Genomic DNA, 21889 nt, shown 5'->3' with positions numbered 1-21889 from the left:
TTATTTTCTCTTGTTTCTCCACACACACCAAGACTGGTGTAATTCCTCACTCCTTCAGCGATGATTTCACTACAAAGTACTTTGTTGACTGAAAAGCTTTTGGGAAATCCTGAGCTGGCTAAAGATACTGGGTGAGAAATCAGTTCATTCAAATCTACGAATACAAATATTCCTTTGTTGAAAATCGGTTCAAATGCAGTAATTTTATGCAAATATCTAAGTGTCCACTCGCCAGTCAGGAAATGCATCCCCATATATTTTCTCGGAAAATTAAAATCCTACCAAATACCTTTTATTCCAACATAATTGCACAGTGATGTGTTGCAGGTCAACTGTAGGTGGTATTACTGCAGATGGCAACAGGTGCCCAAAGTTTCTGTATTTGAGGTTAAGTCAAATTCTCAGAGCAGAAAGTGTTGCTTTCAGTCTCGCTGGCCTGAAAACAACTGCTCTTTTCTCACTCACCAAATTACTAAAAATATGCGTGTTAAAGTGCTAATATGCTTCCTTTTTCCTTACTGAGATTCCAAACCTGTGTTAACCTTCAAGATAAGGTCTCAAGTCTCCCTGAATATTTTGGTTGTGGAATTCAAGATGATAATTACTCTTAGCTCCCCAGCCTGGGGATCATGTCAGGCTGCTGTTACTACATTATAGAGGTCACTCAACTGAAGAAGAGAAGACTTCATCTGCTCTTGTTCAGGAGCAGGCAAGAGGATTTGCCCTGCTTGAGGCTACTTGAAGTGCAAGTATTCTAAGGCAGCAGTCATGTTCCTGGGGAGACCTCACGAGTAACCCTCTTCTGGAAGTGTTTTTTGTGCCACTCTGTACAAATAATGTGTCTCCTGCATGCAATGTTTGTCACTAACTCTGAGGATATGACATGGACATCACACGCTGCAGCACTCGTGAGTAAGGCAAGGCCGATGTGGACTAGAAGGTCAGTTTCCACATTGTATCACTATATGACTCAGCGGCTGTGGAAAGCATCTTGTCCGGAAATATCACGATTTGGTTTGGGAACTGCTCTGCCCAGGACAAGAAGGCTCTGCAGAGAGTAGTGCATTCGGCCGAACGCACTATGGGAACTTCATTCGCCCCCCTGCAGGAACTATACATCAGAAGGTGCAACTCCAGAGCCAACAAGATCATGGGAGACCCCTTCCACCCCAGCAACGGACTGTTCCAGCTGCTACGGTCAGGCAACCGGAGAGGATGAGAAGGAGTTTCTTCCCAGAAGCCATTAGGTCTGTAAACTCCCATCTCTCCAGGGACTAACTTTACTGTACCATTTCACTGTTGTGTGGTGTCTTTTTAAAATTGCTGTTTTTTTCCTTTTTCTTCCTCCCTCCCACAAGTATGTAATATGTGAATATGTGATTCTGTTCCATTCTGTTTGTAGTTTGTTTTTTTGCACAATTCGCGAGCATTGCCACTTTTCATTTCACTGCACATCTCGTATGTGTATGTGACGAATAAACTTGACTTGACTTGACTTGACTTAACTTATTCAGGCTACTCTGACTATTTGAGAACATCCATTCATTGAGACGCCATAGTCCCCACAGCTGGTAGAGTGTTGCATGTGTTATATTATATTTTTAAAGAATTGTCTGCAAAGATCACACCCTGTTGGGCTAAATGGATACAACTGTGGGAACTTGCAACTCATCAGCGCCTTGAGTATTCTAGAAAGGCGCTATATAAATCCCATCCATTATTATTATTATTATCAACAGGGAACGCCACACTGAAACTAACAGCATCAGCTTCAGAGTAGGATTAGACATGAGTTTTCTATGTAGCTATTTTAAACTTTATGACAACATGGTTGCTGTTTCTTAGACATTCCACCACTGCCACTTGCTCCACTTGGCCTGTTTGTTTCTCAGAACAAATCCAGCAACTGTGTCCACCAATCCAGAAAATGTTCCATGGTATTGAAGCTTTGTCCCTAATGTTATTGATCTTCTCATCAATAGATAAATGGGTGATATGCCCTATATTGCTATTCTATGGTTTTTAAACATCACTGTAATTTTAACATCACAGGAAAAGATTCAACAATAAGAATATAACGAGACAAGGGCGAAGATGAAAAGGGCTTGTTTACAAAGTGAACAATGTATAGACTGAATAGACTGTATCGGTGGGCGGTGCGACTCACGTCGCAGCGGCCTCTGCAGTCCGTCTGTCTTTTTATTATTTTTTGTTTCATTTGAATGTAGTATTTTTTTTTTTTTTTTGTGTATGTGTGTGGGTATGTGTGTGTGGGGGGGCGGGGGAAACTTTTAAAAATCTATCCCCTGCACGGAGAACCCGACCTTTTCTCTGTCTGGTCTCCGTTGTCGTTGGGGCCGAGCACCGTGGAGCGGCCTCCAGCAGGAACGACCTGGGGCTCCAGTCACAGAGCCTGCGGACTTACTCACCATCGCGGAGCTGGCCGAGTTCGGAGCGGGAGGAGCTGTGGTGGCGCTCGGCTGCGACCCGACCCCCGGAGATTCGGAGCTTACCGCAGGTCTGGTGGACGGTTACACCGGGAGCCCGCGGGTCCCTGCTGGGAGACCGCTTTTCGGGGCTTCCGCAACGGCGACTTCACCCGCCCGAGTTGCGGGGTTGAAGAGTACCTGGAGCGGGGCCTTACATCATCGCCCGGCGTGGCTTGGAATGGCTGCGGGACTTTGCTAGCGCCCGCCGGGGCTCCAACAACAAGACCCGGAGCGTGGCCTTGCATCGCCCGGCGCGGCGTTAACGGCCGCGGGACAATTACCATCGCCCGCCGGGGGCTTTGACTTTGACTCTGACATCGGGAGGGGAATGGGGAGTGCAGGGGAGAGATAAGTCTTTGCCTTCCATCACAGCGAGGAGGAGATGTGCTGGGATGGATGTTTGTGTAAAGTGTGTTGTGTCTTGGTTCTTTCTTGTGTGTATGACTGCAGAAACAACATTTCGTTTGAACCTCAATGGGGTTCAAATGACAAATAAATTGTATTGTATTGTATAATCAAAGGAGATAGTAGGATAGGAAACATAGAAAATAGGTGCAGGTGTAGGCCATTCGGCCCTTCGAGCCAGCAATGCCATTCAATATGATAATGGCTGATCATCCAAAATCAGTACCCCGTTCCTGCTTTCTCCCCATATTCCTTGATTCCGTCCTAAAAGGTATATCAAACTCTCTTTTGAATACATCTCTCAAGAAGGATGAGAACATGACAAAAAAAATGATAATTCTGTCATTTTCAATGATCTCGTGCACTATGTCACCTTGGGAGGCAACATCCAGGTGAGATATTACAGCAACATGTTTCAGATGGCCATGTTCTAGTTTTACATTGGAAATGTGAACATGCAGGGAATAGAGGGATGTAGACCCCATGCATGCGGATGGGAGTAGTTTAATTTGGTATCAACGTAAATGCAGACATGGTTGGCCGAAGTGCCTGGTCCTGCTGTGGTTTTCCATGCTTCTAATATACAACACTCACTAATACATAGAAGTTCTATACACTAGTGAGTGTTGTATATTATGTTTGGCTGAACTGTCTGCGATGCTTAAACAGCTGGCATTGTGTATACACTGTAATGTCTGTGTATGAGGATTGAGGTAGTGGTAGATGTAAAGGTGTGGTGAGACACTTAGAGCAAAGTGTGAGTCCTTTAGGCACAGCAATGATGTGGTTGTACTGCATTGACCAGTGTGTGATGTTAGCAGAGGAGTTAACGGGTGCTGGGATTTGAAGACATATTTACGGACCTGACCATGTGACCATATGCGTGTGGACTTTGGACACATTTCTATACTTCATCCAGATCCTCTGTCCTAGTTGCTTGCATTGACTTTTTTTCTGTTGCTTCCCCAGCATTTGCTTTATAACCACCTGGTCAATTGTGGGTTGAGGGAACTTCTGCTCTACTCCACTCGGTCCACCAGGACCTCCAGTGTTGCAGAGACATATTCAATAGACTGTCCTGTCTTGGGCCATGTCTTCCAGCTACATTTTAAATCTGAAGAATGAATTCCACCACTTGTTCCAGGCAGAGCACACATCTTTAAGAGATGCCGACTGTCTTTAATCTGTGACAGCTGGGTTGAAATGATGCTATCCAACCACTGTGATGAAGTGCTAAGGCAAAACATAGTGTGGTTAGCACTAACTTGTCAGCGTTATTAGTGCCACAGCATGAATTATCTGTGCATCTTAAACTGTATCAAATGAGTGTGGGCTAATCATTCATTGTGTTCCCTACACTCATTTTCCAATGCTATCCCGTTTGGCCCTCTGCATTTCTCGGTGAGGATTCAGGAAAGATGAGCCTGAACATGTTGATCATATCTCTGCTGTGCTGCCATACCATCAGTTAAACTGGCAAGATAGGGCATGGGAAATGCAAAAGCAGGTAAAAGTGACAGATTGCATTAATCAGAATAAAATACTACAGTCATGTTTAAAAATGCTCTAGTCTATGATATACATTAGGTTTGGTCTCCCTGATGTCATTTTTAAACTCGGTATTTAAAGTATATTTTACCTTTAGGTCTATTATACATTGAATAGTTCACCAGGATATTATGCAAAGTCCTTTCCTCTTCATCAAACTTCATTAATAAAACCCTGACATACAGCTTCCATGATAAATGAACCCCATGTCTTGTCCCTGTCTCAGTGCACTGAAAAGTAAAATCTGTTATCTAAAGTAGCGTCATAGAGTCACACAGCATGGAAACAGACCTTCGGCCCAACCTGCCCACGCCAACCAACATGCCCCATCTACACTAGTCCCACCTGCCTGAGATTGGGCCATATCCCTCCAAACCAGGGGTTGGCAAAGGGGTGGGAGATTGCAACCTTCACGTGGTCCGCCCTGTTTCGACGAATGCAATCAAACCGATGTGCACAATCAAATAAGATCAAATAGAACAAGTTGTCGTACGCCATACGCAAGAAGAAGAAGAAGAAAGGGTTGGCAACATACGGTCCCCGGACCGAAAGCAGCCCGTAATCCAAAATCATCCGGCCCGCAGGCGGATATTTTTCCCCGTAATCATCTGGCCCGCTGGATGTCCCGAGCAGCGGATGGGCGCCCTGAGCTCTGGCTGTACCGCATCCTGCGCTAAGCCGCCGGCAGTGTCACGCACCTTCTGTGAACACGTTTAAGAAAGAACCGCAGATGCTGGAAAAATCGAAGGTAGACAAAAATGCTGGAGAAACTCAGCGGGTGAGACATGCAAGGATTGCATGAGGCTTCCTCACCCACTGAGATTCTCCAGCATTTTTGCCTACCTTCTGTGAACACGTGATTTGATGCCTGCCATCCGGGGCGGGATCCATGTGTACACGTGATAGACGTGGCCCGCCATCCGCTCATGACATGCGTCCCGGCCCCTATGCAGAACAAGGTTGCCGACCCCTGCTATCCATGTACCTGCCTAAATGTTTCTTAAATGTTGTGATAGTACGTGCCTCACCGACCTCTTTCGGCAACACGTTCCATACACGTACCACCATTTATGTAAAAAAGTTCCCCCTCAGGTGCCTATTAAATCTTTCCCCCCCTCACCTTTAATCTATGACCTCTTGTTCTCACTTTCCCCACTCTGGGCAAAAGTTTATTCCTCCATTGATTTTGTACACCTCGATAAGATCACCCTCATGCTCCTGCGCTCCAAGGAATAAAGCCCTCGACTGCTCAACCTCTCCCCACAGCTCAGGCCCTGGGTCCTGGTAACACCTCGCAAATCTTCTCTGCACCCTTTCCAGCTTGACAACCTCTACATGGTGAGCACAACTGATCATGCTCCTTGATTATGTCCTTTACAAGGTTAATTCCCGGGATGGCGGGACTGTCATATGCTGAGAGAATGGAGCAGCTGGGCTTGTACACTCTGGAGTTTAGAAGGATGCGAGGAAACTCATTGAAACATATAAGATTGTTAAGGGCTTAGACACACTTGAGGCAGGAAACATGTTCCCGATGTTGGGGGAAGTCCAGAACCAGGAGCCACAGTTTAAGAATAAGGAGTAAGCCATTTAGAACGGAGACGAGGAAACACTTTTTCTCACAGAGAGTGGTGAGTGTGGAATTCTCTGCCTCAGAGGGCGGTGGAGGCAGGTTCTCCGGATGCTTTCAAGAGAGAGCTAGATAGTGCTCTTTAAAATAGCGGAGTCAGGGGATATGGGGAGAAGGCAGGAACGGGGTACTGATTGGGGATGATCAGCCATGATCACATTGAATGGCAGTGCTGGCTCGAAGGGCCAAATGGCCTACTCCTGCATCTGTTGTCTATTGTCTATTATGCTGGTGGCTTTGGCGGGGCAGTATATAGATGGAGATAGTTTTAAAGCAACACATAGATTGATTTATATTGATTCATCCCAGAATCCAGATGTTGTAACTTGCAACTCTTCCATCCCCCATACCCCACAAAGTACGGCCTCACCCACAATACTACATCTTTTTCGCCATTAAGCCAGATCCTGATTCGAATCCAAACAACTATGTAACAAACCTCCACAAGTTACCCTCACCATGAGAGTTAAACAGCTCGTATTTATAACATACATTAAACAGTAAAGCATCCTTCGTTGCAATATTACCCGATGGAATTTGGTTTTTGAGTCACATAAACATTAGGACAGATGACCAAATGCTTGGTCAGTAGGGGTAGTTTGCGGAGTACTTCAAAGGAGAAAGCTGTAGGTTCAGGTACAAATTTCAGGGCAAATGGAAATTTAAAAAAAATCAGGAGATGGTGGAAATCTGAAATAAAAACAGAAAATGCTGGAAACACTCAGCATCTGTGGAAAAGGAAATACTCTGATGAAGGGTCTTTGGTCTGAAACATTAGCTCAATTTCTCTTTTCACACAAGCTGCCTGATTTTGTGTAAGTTTCCAGCGTTTCCTGATTTTATTTCTGAGACAGGGCCTTGGCCATTGAATGCATCTCCTCCACTGGTAGAAGAAAGTGTAAAATATACTGTACAAGCTCAAAACTGAGGAATGGAATGGAACTTGAACAATTAGAGGGATAGGTCATCCAAGATTGTATGGTGAAGTAGACCCGATGGGCCGAATGGCCTACTTCTGCTCCTATGACATGAATTTATGAAGGTCTGAATAAGGCTACATGGGATATGAAAGGGAAATTAAGAGGTTTGGAAATTGGATTTTAAAATCCATATTTCTGTGTTGCAGATATACTGGCACAAGGGTGTGGGGTGAAGTGAACCAGGTCTGTATTAATGCACAGGTTGAAGAGTTTTCAAATTTATAGTGGGTATAAGATGGGAGGCAACACTGGAGAGCTTTGTAATAGCCTGACATCTTCCAGAAATCACCAGGGAGTTCAGGCCCTAACTTTTCCTACTTTTCCCATTGTACTTTACACCAGTCCTCAATTTTGAAATTTCCATTAGTATTAGGAGGCTTGTTGCAATTCTTACAATCCTATATACCCTCTTCTCTTAATATCAATCCCATTAAAATCTGCTTCTCTCATAAACCTCATTCCCAATCTGAACACTTTGGATTCATTCCAGTGTTCATTACCAGTTTATATTACATAGGAATTGGATTGCTTAGCATATAAAATTGTGATATCTTGAGATCTAATTTCTATACCCTCTTTTTCTTGATCTTGATCACTTGCCCTCTTCATTATGGTGGAAGCTGGAAATGTTAAAATGACATCAATCTAAAGAAACATCCTGCAGCTATTTAGCCTCCTGTTGAACTAATGACTTGCCTATTAAGAGCTCTATGCACACCCAGTACCTCAGGGCAGGCCTTATTTTACGCACAGCCCATTAAACCCAATTGAATACAGTAGCAACCATCATAGGGAAGAAAAATCACAGTTACTAATCCTGTTGATGAATGTTCATTGCAATACAACATACAATTGTGGACATATTTCTTGATAACAACCTTGTGGATATATTTGTTATTACTATATATTGAAATATATTGATTGATATTGTAAAATCAAAGAATGGAAGTTTGGGGCGGAATAAATCTCACATCCTTAACCTGTCCTGACTTTATGTGACTGTAGATCTGTCAATATGGCTAGTTCTTAATTGCCTTGGAAAGCCATTCAATTCAGTGGATAATTAGGGTTGGACAATAAATAAAAATGTTCCATTAAAGGAATTAGTAAAGAAAATGCCGTGAGGTAGAGGAACAGGAGGTTATGGAGATTGGGAGGAGAGGATTATTAACTGGTACTGATTAATATTAAAAATAGACCAGAAAGTCGGCAGACTGTAATGTGACCAACAATTTGTTATTTTATTGCTCGTTTTGCACTATTTTCAGAACCCATTATATTTATAAATGAAGTGACATAAAGATTTTAATCTAAATATGAGAGAACAAATTTAGAACAAACAAATTAATAAACAGAGTAAATGACTGGAACTAATTGCAGAAGAAAATATTAAATTATTTTTAATGTCCTAAGATAATGTTTGATGGTAATTTCTTCGACGGAGGAAACTAAACCTGTGCAGATGTCACAAATGCACAAGAACTGCCGCACAATGTCTCAGGGAAAGAAAGTAGAAGCAGTGTGCTTGGGTTTAGAAATAAACTCTTAACATTATTTCTGACATTAGAAACAATGTTAGAATTTACTAACATCAATTAGAAATAAATCATTGATAAGTAGACACACATAAAGAGGTATAGTGGGGAGCAGAGTTCAATTGGATACAGTCTGTGTGAAGTTTGTACTATTTTGTTTAAGCCTATGTGAGTTCCTATGTGTGCTGCTACCATTTTCTCCCGCACCCCAAATAGGTTAAATAGGTTAAATAGGTGTTGTAAATTGGCCAGTGTTATATTGATGGGCATGTGAGAGATTACTGGGATAAATATGGGGGTGTGTGACTAATGGGATCACTCTGAGATTTAGCATAGACACATTAGGCCAAATGGCTTCCTTCTATGTCATGAGAAATATGAGAATATAGAGCAAAACTTGGTGACATGCAATAAGAATATTTTTAACATTAGCGTCACTTAATGACTGTTTATATGTTAATAATTAAATATGCTGCTGTACAACAATGGGAATAGACTACAAAATTGAGTGTTGACAATATATCTGATTTATTCTAAACTCTCGACTGAGGATTCTTACATTTGGCTTAGGTTATCTGGACAAAATCAAGGATACAGAATCTATCGTGGATGTAATCATATGTACGAGAGATCCTATGGAGTTAAATATTAAGTTAACTCTCTTGGGTGCTGACCTTTTCATATTCTGAAACCTGGTGTCCAACTCATGGTTGTTAAATTTCCAGATCATTAATTTTAATGAATGATAAATCAGATGAATCATGAATTGGACTGCTAACCTTCGAGGTCAATTATCCAATTTACAATCCTCTCAAGCAAATGTGTCTGTTGGGAGCAATGACCTATTCATGAAGTGATTATCGTGGAAGACAGCTTTTGCAGTAGAATACCTTTAATCTGATTCTCACTGCTTGTAATTGCAACAATTATTTTCATTAGCCTTGTAGGTTTATAAACATGTTGGCACTCTACTTTTCTCCAAAGCCAGAAGGGACTTCCTGAAATCATTAAACGATAAGTAGATCATTCCTTTTTGCATTACAAGGACAGAGAACAATTTTACTGAGGTTGAAAATTATAATTTTATCACAAATGGCAGGATCAATTACAGAGTGTTATTTTATATGTTGAGTGATGCTGATAATGCATCTTTTAGAAATAACTTCTAAAATCTGTTTAGAGCATGAAGTGAATCGTAAGGAGAATACAATCATTAATTTTCTTCCTTGCAAGAGACTACCAGTATTCAACATAATATTTATTTTCACATTGTTAAAATAAGTGTGAGATGTCTGATTGATCAGAAACACCGAGTACATTTATTTTATCAAAGAGTTATACTTTTTCAAAAGGTGTATGAAATTTATTTTTGAAATTTGCTGTTCTAAAAAAATCTGTAATCAGATGGAATAGATCCAGACTAATTTCTGGATTGGTTAGTCTAAAACTGTAATTGGAAATTGAATGCAGGAGATTTGAAGAGCCCAGTGTGGATTGGTAAATGTCCTGAATTAACAAAGGTAGTTTTAGTCATTGATAAGGAAAACAGAGTTAAGCCCCTGTTCCACTTAGGCGATTTTTTTGGCGACTAAGCTTTGTCGCCACATGGTCGCGGAGTGATGCCTGCATGGTCGTGAGTAGTCTCCTCAAGTCGCCTAAAGAGTCATAACGTTTTTATGGTCTCCGCTGGATTTTGAAATGTTCAAAACTTTTCGGCGACTGTGGGCTTGACGTAGCTTGTCTTCTCCTGTCGTAGGTTGTCGCCAATATGACGCAGGTTGTCGCCAGGTGACGTTGGTTGTTGCCGGGTGCTGACTTTGGTGAATTCCATTGGCGACTAAATACGTCAACCTACGTCAACCGGCGACTGAATTGTCTTCAGTTGTCGCTGACAGGGTCGTAGGTGGGCGTAGGTTGACTTTGGTTGTTGTAGGTTGTCGCCTGTGTGGTCGTAGGTGGACATCCTAATAGGTCGCCGGTTGTCGGTAGCTTGCCGTAGCTTGACGTCGACTAGGTGGTAGGTTGTCGTAGCTTGTCGTAGACATTGTCGTAGGGGGGTCCAGTCTCCGCTTTTTCGGTGACCTGCTACGACTATGACAGTCGCCGAAAAAATCGCCTAAGTGGGACAGGCCCTTTAATTTCATAGCCGTCCACCTGGATGCAATCAATTACAAATGCGCATTTAGAACAGGACTTGCCAACTGATTTAACCTAAATACGCAGGAACTTTCAACAATTAGGAATATTAGGATTGTAGTAATGGAACTCCTAGTGCATGTTGACTACTCCCTGAGAAGGATAGCTGCCTCAGCATCCCATCAGTTTGAAGCAGGTTGATTGCTGGTAACATAGATATAAAGGCTATTGTAGAAAAGTATATTCATGAAGCCGGTAGTTTCCAATTATCATCCTCTGTGATCCACAGGGTATTTACCTTCACTTATCTGTGTTAAATAGTGGCTCCCCCTTCCCATTTTTGAATGTGAATTAGCCATGGAGATTTTCAGCACCCATGGTAGTGGCCCGTCGGTAACGATGATGGCGGGTTGTGCAGTCTCAATTCTGGTGAGTTCTGACGTGGCTCACGAGTCCAATTTGGGAACTGCACCCTCGTGGACAGTGGGGGTAGATGAATGTCATCGCTGGCGTGTTCTGGGCAGCCTTTCTCCTCTCACTGGCTTTGGTAAGTCCTCTATGCGGCGCTCCTCGAAGCTGCTGGCCGCTGTTCGCACTGCTGCGCGCCAGCGTGTTCTGTCGCTGGCACAGGCTTCCAGTTGCTTGGGTGCAAGACCACAACAGTGGAGATGGTCCTTGACGCAAACTTTGTACCGCTTCCTGGGACGCCCACAGTTCCTTTGTCCCTGGGAGAATAGGATGTCCCTCTTAGAACAAAGGGGAAGTCATTTAAGACTGAGGTGAGAAAAAACTTTTTCACCCAGAGAGTTGTGAATTTATGGAATTCCCTGCCACAGGGGGCAGTGGAGGCCAAGTCACTGGATGGATATAAGAGAGAGTTAGATAGAGCTCTAGGGGCTAGTGGAGTCAAGGGATATGGGGAGAAGGCAGGCACGGGTTATTGATAGGGGACGATCAGCCATGATCACAATGAATGGTGGTGCTGGCTCGAAGGGCCGAATGGCCTCCTCCTGCACCTATTTTCTATGTTTCTATGTTTCTATGAGAGCCGCAGTAGAAGACCTGTCGAGGCATGGGGGTTTCATCTATCCTAATGACGTGCCCAGTCCATCGGAGCTGTGCTTTGATGATCACCAAAACAACCTCATTTGTCCATGCCAACCTGGAAGCCCATCTAAGCCAATCCCATTTCCCCTTGTTAGGCCAATATCCTTCTATCCTACCCATGTACCTCTCCAAACAACTTACAACTTCCCTTCTTATCTTCCCCTCTCAAGTCAACCTATGCTCTCTAGTTTTTGATTACACTTCTCTGGAAACAAAGACTATGTTCCCAGTCTTATCTGTGCTCCACGAGATTTTATAACCTTCTTTAAGGTCAGTCGAAGTCTCAAATGCTCCAATTAAGCCTTCTCCTGTCCTTAAATATGTGGATTTCAACTATGTTTGAAATATTACACCTGGAAGATATGAGACTCCTTCTTGCAAGCAAATCAGACCACTTCCAAAAGACGTGTCTGCATTTATCGACTTACTACAAGTATAAGGTGCAACAGTACTTTAAAAAGAAATGGTTTCAGGATCTGTGAAGGGGGGATGAAAAATACGAAGTTGGTATATCCCTTTTTGCTCGGTCTTCATAAGAGAGCTTTTGTTTCTTTTTCTCTCTTTTCTTTTTTACGGCCTATTTCTTAACCTTTTTCCCCTAACTTTTTGCTTAATAGGTCTCTCTTTTTGATCACTTTTCACAATATCACAATTTTTTCTCACATTCTTTACTTTCTTTACTTTTCTCTCTTTTTAAAGCTTAAAAAATGAAGTGGTACAATACATGTAATAGCTTATACTTGGCTTGTATTCATGTAATGTACTGTACTTCTAATAAATAAAATTATAAAAAAAAAAAAAAAGTCTTCTCCTGTCCAGCCTCCCCCACTAACTCTGGCCTTCAAGTACAGACGACAAATTGTAAATCTTTTCTGCACTCTTTCCAGCTTAATGACATCATTTCTATGGCTGGAAAACCAAAACTGTACATAGTACTCCAACTGCAGCTTCATCAATGTCTTGTACAGCTGCAACATAACATCTATAAATATAACAACTATATTTAATGCCTTGACTCGTGAAGGCCAGCATGCCATACATCTTCTTCACCACTCTGACCATCCGTGAAACAACTTTCATTCAGGGGGCCATGTACTTGTACTTGTTGATGCTCTACACCATTCCCCAGGGCTCTATTGTTCACTGTGAAAGTCCTACCAGGGCTCTCGCTTAGCTTTTTTTCCCTGTTGCCAGCCGGGCAACCTTGGCAGCTTTTTAGGTTGCCAAATGACATTTTAGGTGGTCATTTAAGATGGCTTGCATGACGCGTGCTCGGACGAAGTGCGCAGTTACCAGTCGGAATTATGCATTCACATATTATTTCTGCTTCAAATAAAGTCACAAACTAACATATTCACCAATCAAGACATGATATATACCACAATGACATGCAGCAAAATTATAATACGGTATCTCAACTCTTTTTACACATTGCAATTAATGCAATTTTTATTATTTCCTTCCACTTCCAAACAAAAATGTGGTTGGATTATTCAGCGTATGATCAACCTGTGTCAATAAATCCTGGACCTTGATAACATATATGCTTAACCATGCACACTACAAGCATGTTTTCTGTGAAGGACCGAACATTATCATGACATGGCCATAGCATGGGTCGTTATTGCTATTGGTACAGAAACACTCTCGCTTCCCACATAATTTATCCACAACAAAATATACAGGTTGCAAGAAATGTTCTAAAGGCATTTTATGATAATAGCTGACAAAACTGACTATACCCATCTGACATTACACTAACTAACAAGAGATGGCCAAAGGACATAAATGCAGCAAATGTTTGGTAATATATTTAAAGGTGTCAAGACGCCACATTACCAGACATTCAGATTAGATGTATGTGGCAATGAAGATACCCAGTTTGTAAGCACCATTTAAAAAAAATTTGTTGATAAACGCTTTTCCCATCAGTCCCACTTCAGAATTAACGTTAAAATTTCAACTGAAATATCCCGACCAAATTTGTGATGTATATGACTGACTGTAGAAGTAAAACCTGGATAAATCCAACGTATAGTTGTGAATGTTTCTCATTAAATAACTACAGTACTGATACTCCATATTAACAGCATTGATTTGCCATTAAAATGAAATCTGTAATAACGTGTCAGTGGCAATCGAACACTGCGGTTTTAATGTTTCACGTGTTCAAAATTTAATTAATCCATCTTTATGGATTAAAACAAATAATAACATTGGGAATTAAAACATATTTGATTGCATTCCGTTATCAAACATAGTCAATGTTAGCTCTGAAGACATTTCCAGCACAATAGGGTCGGGGGGGGGGGGGGTATGAATCGGTGTGGATTGGATAGATTGAGGCAGGGGAATTAGTGAGTGTTGGTTGGAGTAGGTAAAATTATGAGGGGAGAGCGCGGGGGATGTCAGTGGGGTTGAATGGTGGGGATCTGTGCAGGATGGATGGGGGGAGCAGTGCAGGATGAAGGGGTGAGCAGTGCAGGATGGATGGGAAGGGGGTCAGTACAGGATGAATTGGGGGACCAGTGTAGGATTGATGGGGAGTGGCAGGAGAATCAATGCGAGGTGGCTAGGGAGATCAGTGCAGGATAAATAGATGGGGGGGGGGGGGGAGTGGGGAGCACAGGGGGTGTCAGTGAGGACTGAATAGAGACAGGAATGGGGATCAGTGCGGGATGAAGAGGAGGGCTCTCAGGATAAGGGGAGTGGAGGGGGGCGTATGAGAGAGAGAGAGAGAGAGAGAGAGAGAGAGGAAGGGGCAGAGGAGATGGGAAGGAAGGCCAGCGCTCCTCGGACAACACATGTCAGGCACAGAAATCGCAACCAAAATATGGAGGGAACCGCGGAATATCTTGGCGGCCGCGCGCGCATGCGCACACTCACACACACGCGCGAGGCTTCGGAGGCTTCTGTGAACGGTAATTTCAGCTCAATCCAGCGCTAAATGCAGCTCAGCTGCCTGTCTCGCCTACAGCCCCGTCTCAATCCAGACATGGCTGCTGGTTAACCTGGCGGGACAGGCAGAGCTGAGCTGGGTTTTGCGCTGGCTGTAGGCCTGGGGGCGCCGCGCCCGTCTGACTCCCGACGCCTCTGGCCATCCCCGGGCGTGTGGAGGCTCTCGGGTGGGGACGGGGATGGTCCAGCGATTGCAGCGCCGGAGACCGGGATCGGTCCTGGCTGCGGTGCAGGTCTGCCGAGAGTGTTTTGGTTCGTCTCCCTCCTCCAATCACCCCCCCTACCCCTACTCTACTTCCGCCTCTGACCGACACCTCCCTCCTCCAAGGGTCTGCTTTGAAAGAGCTGTTGGCGGAGTGGCAGCAGCTGCCGCTAACATGCCGGGCGGGGCGGGGTGCGGGAGGAGGAGATGGAGCCGTCGCCGCTGCTGCCCGTCTTTAGCTCCGACCCTCCGTCACGCCACACTTAGCATCTTTCCCACAACCGTCGCCGACACAAAACGTCACGTTCCTTTTCTCCAGAGATGCTGCCGGACCCGCGGAGTTACTCCAGTTTTTGTGTGTCTATCTTCGGTATAAACCAAGTTGCCAAGCCGGGCAAAATGACTCGCCGTTTAGGTTGACCGGCGGCAGTTTGAGTGGTCATTGGCACCCGGGCAACCGTGAATTTCGAGCCCTGCCTACCCACGTTGGCTTTCCCAAATGCAATACCTCGAACCTCACTAAATTGAACACCATTTACCATTCACCAGCCCACATACCTAGCTTATCCAGATTCCACCATCATTTTTGACAACTTTCTTCACTGTCTATTTTAGTGACATTGACATGGTTATTAATCATAGAAACATAGAAACATAGAAAATAGGTGCAGGAGGAGGTCCAGTGATTTGGCCTCCACTGCTCTCTGTGGCAGGGAATTCCATAAATTCACAACTCTCTGGGTGAAAAAGTTTTTTCTCACCTCAGTCTTAAATGACCTCCCTTTATTCTAAGACTGTGGCCCCTGGTTCTGGACTCGCCCAACATTGGGAACATTTTTCCTGCATCTAGCTTGTCCAGTCCTTTTATAATTTTATATGTTTCTATAAGATCCCTCTCATCCTTCTAAAATCCAGTGAATACAAGCCTAGTCTTTTCAATCTTTCCTCGTATGACAGTCCCGCCATCCCAGGGATCAATCTCGTGAACCTACGCTGCACTGGCTCAATAACAAGGATGTCCTTCCTCAAATTAGGAGACCAAAACTGTACACAATACTCCAGATGTGCTCTCACCAGAGCCCTATACAACTGCAGAAGAACCTCTTTACTCCTATACTGAAATCCTCTTGTTATGAAGGCCAACATGTGAATTTTGGCAACATGTGAATCATGCCTTGTATATTCTCATCGTTGTTTAAATAAATGACAAACAACAATGAGCCCCGCACCAACCCCTGCAACACAGCACAGGATATGGACCTCCAGTCCTCTTGGATAGCTCTTCATAAACTCTAATAGATTTATGAGACACCCTTTCCCATTCATAAATCTAATTTTAACAATGCCTAACCAGTACCTATCAATCCAAATGCTGGTAGAACCTATTAGTCCTCTCTAATAGCCTATCCACCAGTAACATTTAAATATGCACCAAAAGATAGGAATAGCAGTGAACCATTTATCTCCTTATGCTTCTTCTGCTGTTCAATGTTTATAGGTATTCTGTGTTCTTCCATCATAAATCTTTACCTAGGTAGACATAAAAAGCTGGAGTAACTCAGCGGGACAGGCAGCATCTCTGGAGAGAAGGAATGGGTGACGTTTCGGGTCGAGACCCTTCTTCAGACTGATGGCAGGGGAGTGGGCGGGATAGAGATAGAATGTAGTCGGAGACAGTAAGACTGGTGGGAGAACTGGGAAGGGGGAGGGGATGGAGATAGAGTGAGGGAAAGCAAGGGCTATTTGAAGTTAGAGAAGTCAATGTTCATACCGCTGGGGGTAAGCTACCCAAGTGAAATATGAGGTGCTGTTCCTCCGAATTGCGCTGGGCCTCACTCTGACATTGGAGGAGGCCCAGGACAGAGAGGTCAGATTGGGAATGGGAGGAAGAGTTAAAGTGCTGAGCAACTGGGGTAGGTTATCAGGTAGGTTAAGGCGGACTGAACGGATGTGTTCAGTGAAATGATCGCCAAGCCTGCGATTGGTCTCGCCGATGTACTGAAGTTGACACCTGGAACAGCGGATGCAGTAGATGAGGTTGGAGGAGATGCAAGTGAACCTCTGCCTCACCTGAAAAGACTGTCGGGGTCCATGGATGGAGTCGAGGGGGGAGGTAAAAGGACAGGTGTTGCATCTCCTGCGGTTGCAGGGGAAAGTACCTGGTGAGGGAATGGTTTGGGTGGGAAGGGACGAGTTGACCAGGGAGTTGCGGAGGGAACGGTCTCTGCGGAAAGAAGAAAGGGGTGGAGATGGGAAGATATGGCCAGTAGTGGGATCCCGTTTGAGGTGGCAAAAGTGTTGGAGGATTATATGCTGTATGCGACGGCTGATGGGGTGGAAGGGGGACTCTGTCCTTGTTGCGAATGGGGGAAGGGAGAGCAAGAGTGGAGCTGCGGGATATCGAGGAGACCCTAGTGAGAGCCTCATCTATAATGAAAGAGGGGAATCCCCGTTTCCTAAACAACGAGGACATTTCCAATGATCTAGAATGGAAAACCTCATCTTGAACACAGTAGATGGAGGAATTGGGTGTAGGAGATAGAGTCTTTACAGGAAGCAGGGTGGGAAGCAGTGTAGTCTAGATAGCTATCGGAGTCAGTAGGTTTGTAGTAGATGTCGGTCAATAGTCTGCCACCTGTGATGGAGATGGTGAGATCCAGAAACGGTAGGGAGATGTCGGAGATGGTCCAAGTGAACTTGAGTCGAAATTAGTCGTAAAATTGATGAAGTCAGTGAGTTCTGCATGGGTGCAGGAGGCAGCACCGATGGAATCGTCAATGTAGCGGTGGTAGAGTTCGGGGATAGGGCCAGTTTATGCCTGGAACAGTGATTGTTCGACGTACCCTACAAAGAGGCAGGCATAGCTGGGGCCCATGCGAGTGCCTTGGATTTGGAGGAAGTGGGAGGAGTCGAAGGAGAAGTTGTTGAGGGTAAGGACCAGCTCTGCTAGGCAGAGGAGAGTATTAGTAGACGGAAATTGACTGGTTCTGCGGTCGAGGAAGAAACGGAGGGCTTTAAGAACTTCCTGGTGGGGGATGGAGGTGTAGAGTGACTGGACATCCATAGTAAAGATGAGGGAGTGGGAGCCTGGAAAACGGAAGTCATTGAAGAGACGAAGAGCATGTGAGGTGTCCTGGACATAGGTAGGGAGGGATTGAACCAGGGTGGAGTCAACGTATGTGGAAATTAATTTGGTGGGACATGAACAAGCAGAAACAATGGGTCTGCCAGGACAGTTCTGTTTGTAGATTTTGGGGAGAAGATAAAATCGGGCCATGCGGGGCTGGGGAATTATAAGGTTGGAGGCTTTAGAGGGCAGAGAGCCGGAAGTAATAAAATCACAAATGGTGTGTGATATTAAGGTCTGGTGCTTGTCCGTGGGGTCATGGCCCAAGGATAAGTAGGAGGAGGTGTCTGAGAGTTGTCGCCTGGACTCAGCCCGGTAGAGGTCAGCGCGCCAGACTACCACGGCGCCTCCCTTGTCAGCGGGTTTGATTATCAAGTCGGGGTTCCTGCAGAGTGAGCGGAAGGCTGTACGTTCAGGAGGGGAGAGGGTAAGTAAAGGGAGTTGAAAAGTTGAGGCGGTTGATGTCCCGCCGGCAGTTGGAAATGAAAAGGTCTAAGGAAGGTAGATGGCCATCCGGGGGAGTCCAAGAAGAGGGCGTCCGGTGGAGACGGGAGAAGGGGTCATCACTGGGTGGTGAGGACCCCTTCCCATAGAAAAAGGCACAGAGGCGGAGGCGACGGAAGAAGAGCTCTACATCATGGCGGACCTGGAACTCGTTGAGGTGGGGGCGGAGGGGAACAAAGGTGAGGCTTCCTACACATAAATGTTCACCATATCTCTTGATATTTGTATTATAACAACAATCTTACATTTAAATTTAACAACAGAACTATCATCGATGTAACTTGTAGAACATCTGTCATAATTTTCATAGAGAAATATTTCCTAAACCTGAAGGATATAAATTAAAATTTCAGTCTATATTGCCTAATCCTAGATTTCCCAGCCAACAAAAATAATTTTCCTCTCTCTACCTTTTCCATTTAATATCTTGGACACTTTGAACAATCCTTCAAAATGCTGGGAGTCAAGTTTTGTTCCTTTTCTCTCTTTTAAATTTAATTCTGGAACTTTACATACGATTCGTGTCCAATTTCAATTAAATCCCTCTGCCACTATAAATTCCTGGCATGTAATGTCTAGCATTATGTCCAATACTCCAGGCATTATCTAATCAGGGCTTTTTATATACATAGAATAATCACCAACCTAACATTTCAATAATGTAGCTATAAGCGTTACTCGTCTTCATGCATGCTTTACTTGTCCTTAATGCCTGTTTGTTGTTTAACAACATCTACCAGTTCACGTAGACAGCTAGTGGAAAAGAATATTGATGAAAAACATGTAACTTGTTCAAAGCTATTATGGAATACACACTTCAACCGCACAAAGTAATGGAGAAATGAGTCATTAGCACCGCCCGAGATGATGGCATATTTCACAGCTCTACTATGAATTCTTTTTTGTTTCTTAGTTTGTACTCAAACTCAAATATGAGACTTGTCTTAGCGGAAAAACCAGAGCAATTTTCGAAGACATGGACACCATTCATTGATTCATTACAAGGATAGTATGGTGCAACACAATTTTGGAATTAAATCGAATTACGGGTTGGGTGATGGGTGGGGAGAGATACGAAGCAGGTATATCATCACTTTTTGTTTTTCTTTCTCTTTTTCTCTTTTTATTTCTCTATGTTTTCCTTATTTCTTTTACTTACTCTCTCTTCGGCGACACCAATGTGGTAGTCTAGGGGTTCTATTCTTGCACATTCACTTTCTCTCTCTCTTGCTTTTTCTCTCTTCTTCTTCCTCATCTTTAGCTAAAAATTAAAATTGAAGCTGTACAATAATTGTACTATGTCATATGCCGCGGTTAATACTTTTGTACACTGCTTCTAATAAAAATATTCAAACTCTAACTTCCTCCATTGACCTATCAAACAGATGATCTCTGCACTGAATCCCTATAGTAATCCTAGCCTTCTATCACAGCTATTCCCCTTGTACTATCCATTCCTCTCCCAACTTCCCTGCAACTAAAAAACAACTTTATTTTTTTCTTGCCCAGTTCCTATAAGACCTCAAATGTTAAATCTGTTTCTCTTTTCATAAATGTGATTCTCATGCTGAAGATTTCCAGCATTTCTGTTTATAGTTCAGATTTTCAGCATCTGCAGTTATATATATTTTTTATTGAATTAACAATTTCAGATAACTAGGCAATGTCACTTGTAATAGAGTTGTACCACATAGAAAAGGGGTGTTCAGCTCACCTCTTCTTTGCCAACCATCATGCCTATCTAGGTGAATCCCACTTGCCTGCATTAATCCCATTATCTCTCGCTGCCCTGTCTATACCAGTACATGTCTCGATGCTTCTTAAACGTTGTTCCTGTTCCTGCCTCCACCACTGACTGTGGTAACTCATTCCGATACAAACTACGCTTTGTGTGAAAGATTAACCCCATCAGATATCCTTTCAGCCTCCTCCCTCTCATCTTAAACCTATGCAGTCTAGTTTCACAGCATACCCATACCTTGTTAAATATACACTGATCATTGACCCTATCAATGTCTCTCATAGTGTTATATGCCTCTATCATGTCACCTTTCAGCCTCATCCGCTCCAGTGAAAACAGACTTATCCTATCCAATCACTCCTGATAACTCGAGGCCTCCAATTCGGATAACATCTTTGTGAATCTTGTCTGCAGCTTCATCCTTTCTTATAGCAGGGTAACCATGTTCTTCCTATCATGTGTTGTCAGAGCTAGACAGTTCTGATGCAAGATCATCAACATGAACATATTATTCTCTCTGTTGATGTTGAGTATTTCTATGACTTCCTATTTAGTTTCAAAAGCTCAATGTACAAGGCAAGTGCAACCCAAGTCACCTGTGAATGTACATCCAGCATAATATGTGGCCTAATGTTCAAAAGCAAAATGGCAGGGGATGAGGTGCAGAGGTCCGCAGGTATATATTAAAGTTACCTCGGCAATAAGAGATGTCGGCAAGAAACTCATAGTTTCAATAGCAGGACTGTCAAACTGTTCAAAATCTGAATATATCTTTTAACTAGTTCCATCAAATTAATTATTACTTCAGAGATTTAAGTTTTCCAGACCTTAGTATATCTACACAAGCCAAACAGCTTTATATAATTCTTTATATAGTCTGTTATCTTACCATACGTGTAGTACTCCACTTCTGGTGGAAGTGGCACAAGTGAAAGGTTATTATTCTTAACACGTCCATCAACAAATTGCTGTGCTTTTGAGGCTTCCAGAAAAGCCAGAAATCTTGCTGTGAATGCGGCTATGAAAATGGATAACATTCCAAAATCTAAAAGATTCCACATTTGGCAAATGTACTCCAGTGGTCCTTCCGTCCAGATTTCCTTACATTCAGCCCACATCATGCCTATAAATAGATTATTTTGTGCAATTAATTTGCAATCAATCCTTCTCAAAAATAAATATTTGATTACATCCATTTCCCCAAAACAGAGACCACCTACCTAGTATCCACACCATAATCAACATTTCCGTCCAAGTGAACATGGTGGTTTTCATTCTGAAGACTTGTTCAGGATAATCCAAAACGGTGACATTGGGTAATGTTTTGATGCCTTCAAATCTGTCAGAGGCATTAAATACTAGTAAACACAGAAAGATGATGAAGGATGCTGCATGCATCACAAACTTCATGAAGGGACTTCTTAGAATCTTCCCCAGCTGGAAGAAAAACATTTAAATATGTTCTAAATATACTGATAATCAGTCTTATTACCTCAGAAATAACCCTTTTGTTCAACCACCTTTTTC

The 21889-nt window shown here is 43.3% G+C and overlaps 1 protein-coding gene across 2 annotated transcripts in view; it reads right to left on the bottom strand.

Moving 5' to 3' along the window:
• Positions 1–21889, bottom strand: part of trpc3 (transient receptor potential cation channel subfamily C member 3) — a 103561-nt gene that overhangs the window by 34659 nt on the left and 47013 nt on the right. For both annotated transcript variants that reach the window (XM_033017089.1, XM_033017153.1), the window contains 2 exons: positions 21583–21799; positions 21252–21485 (listed from right to left, as the gene is read on the bottom strand). In XM_033017089.1, coding sequence (XP_032872980.1) covers positions 21252–21485; positions 21583–21799 — 451 coding nt within the window. The remainder of the gene's footprint in view (positions 1–21251; positions 21486–21582; positions 21800–21889) is intronic.

The sequence above is a fragment of the Amblyraja radiata genome, chromosome 1, assembly GCF_010909765.2.
Source record: "Amblyraja radiata isolate CabotCenter1 chromosome 1, sAmbRad1.1.pri, whole genome shotgun sequence".
Lineage (NCBI taxonomy): Eukaryota > Metazoa > Chordata > Chondrichthyes > Rajiformes > Rajidae > Amblyraja > Amblyraja radiata.
This window is presented reverse-complemented; position numbering and strand designations above follow the sequence as displayed.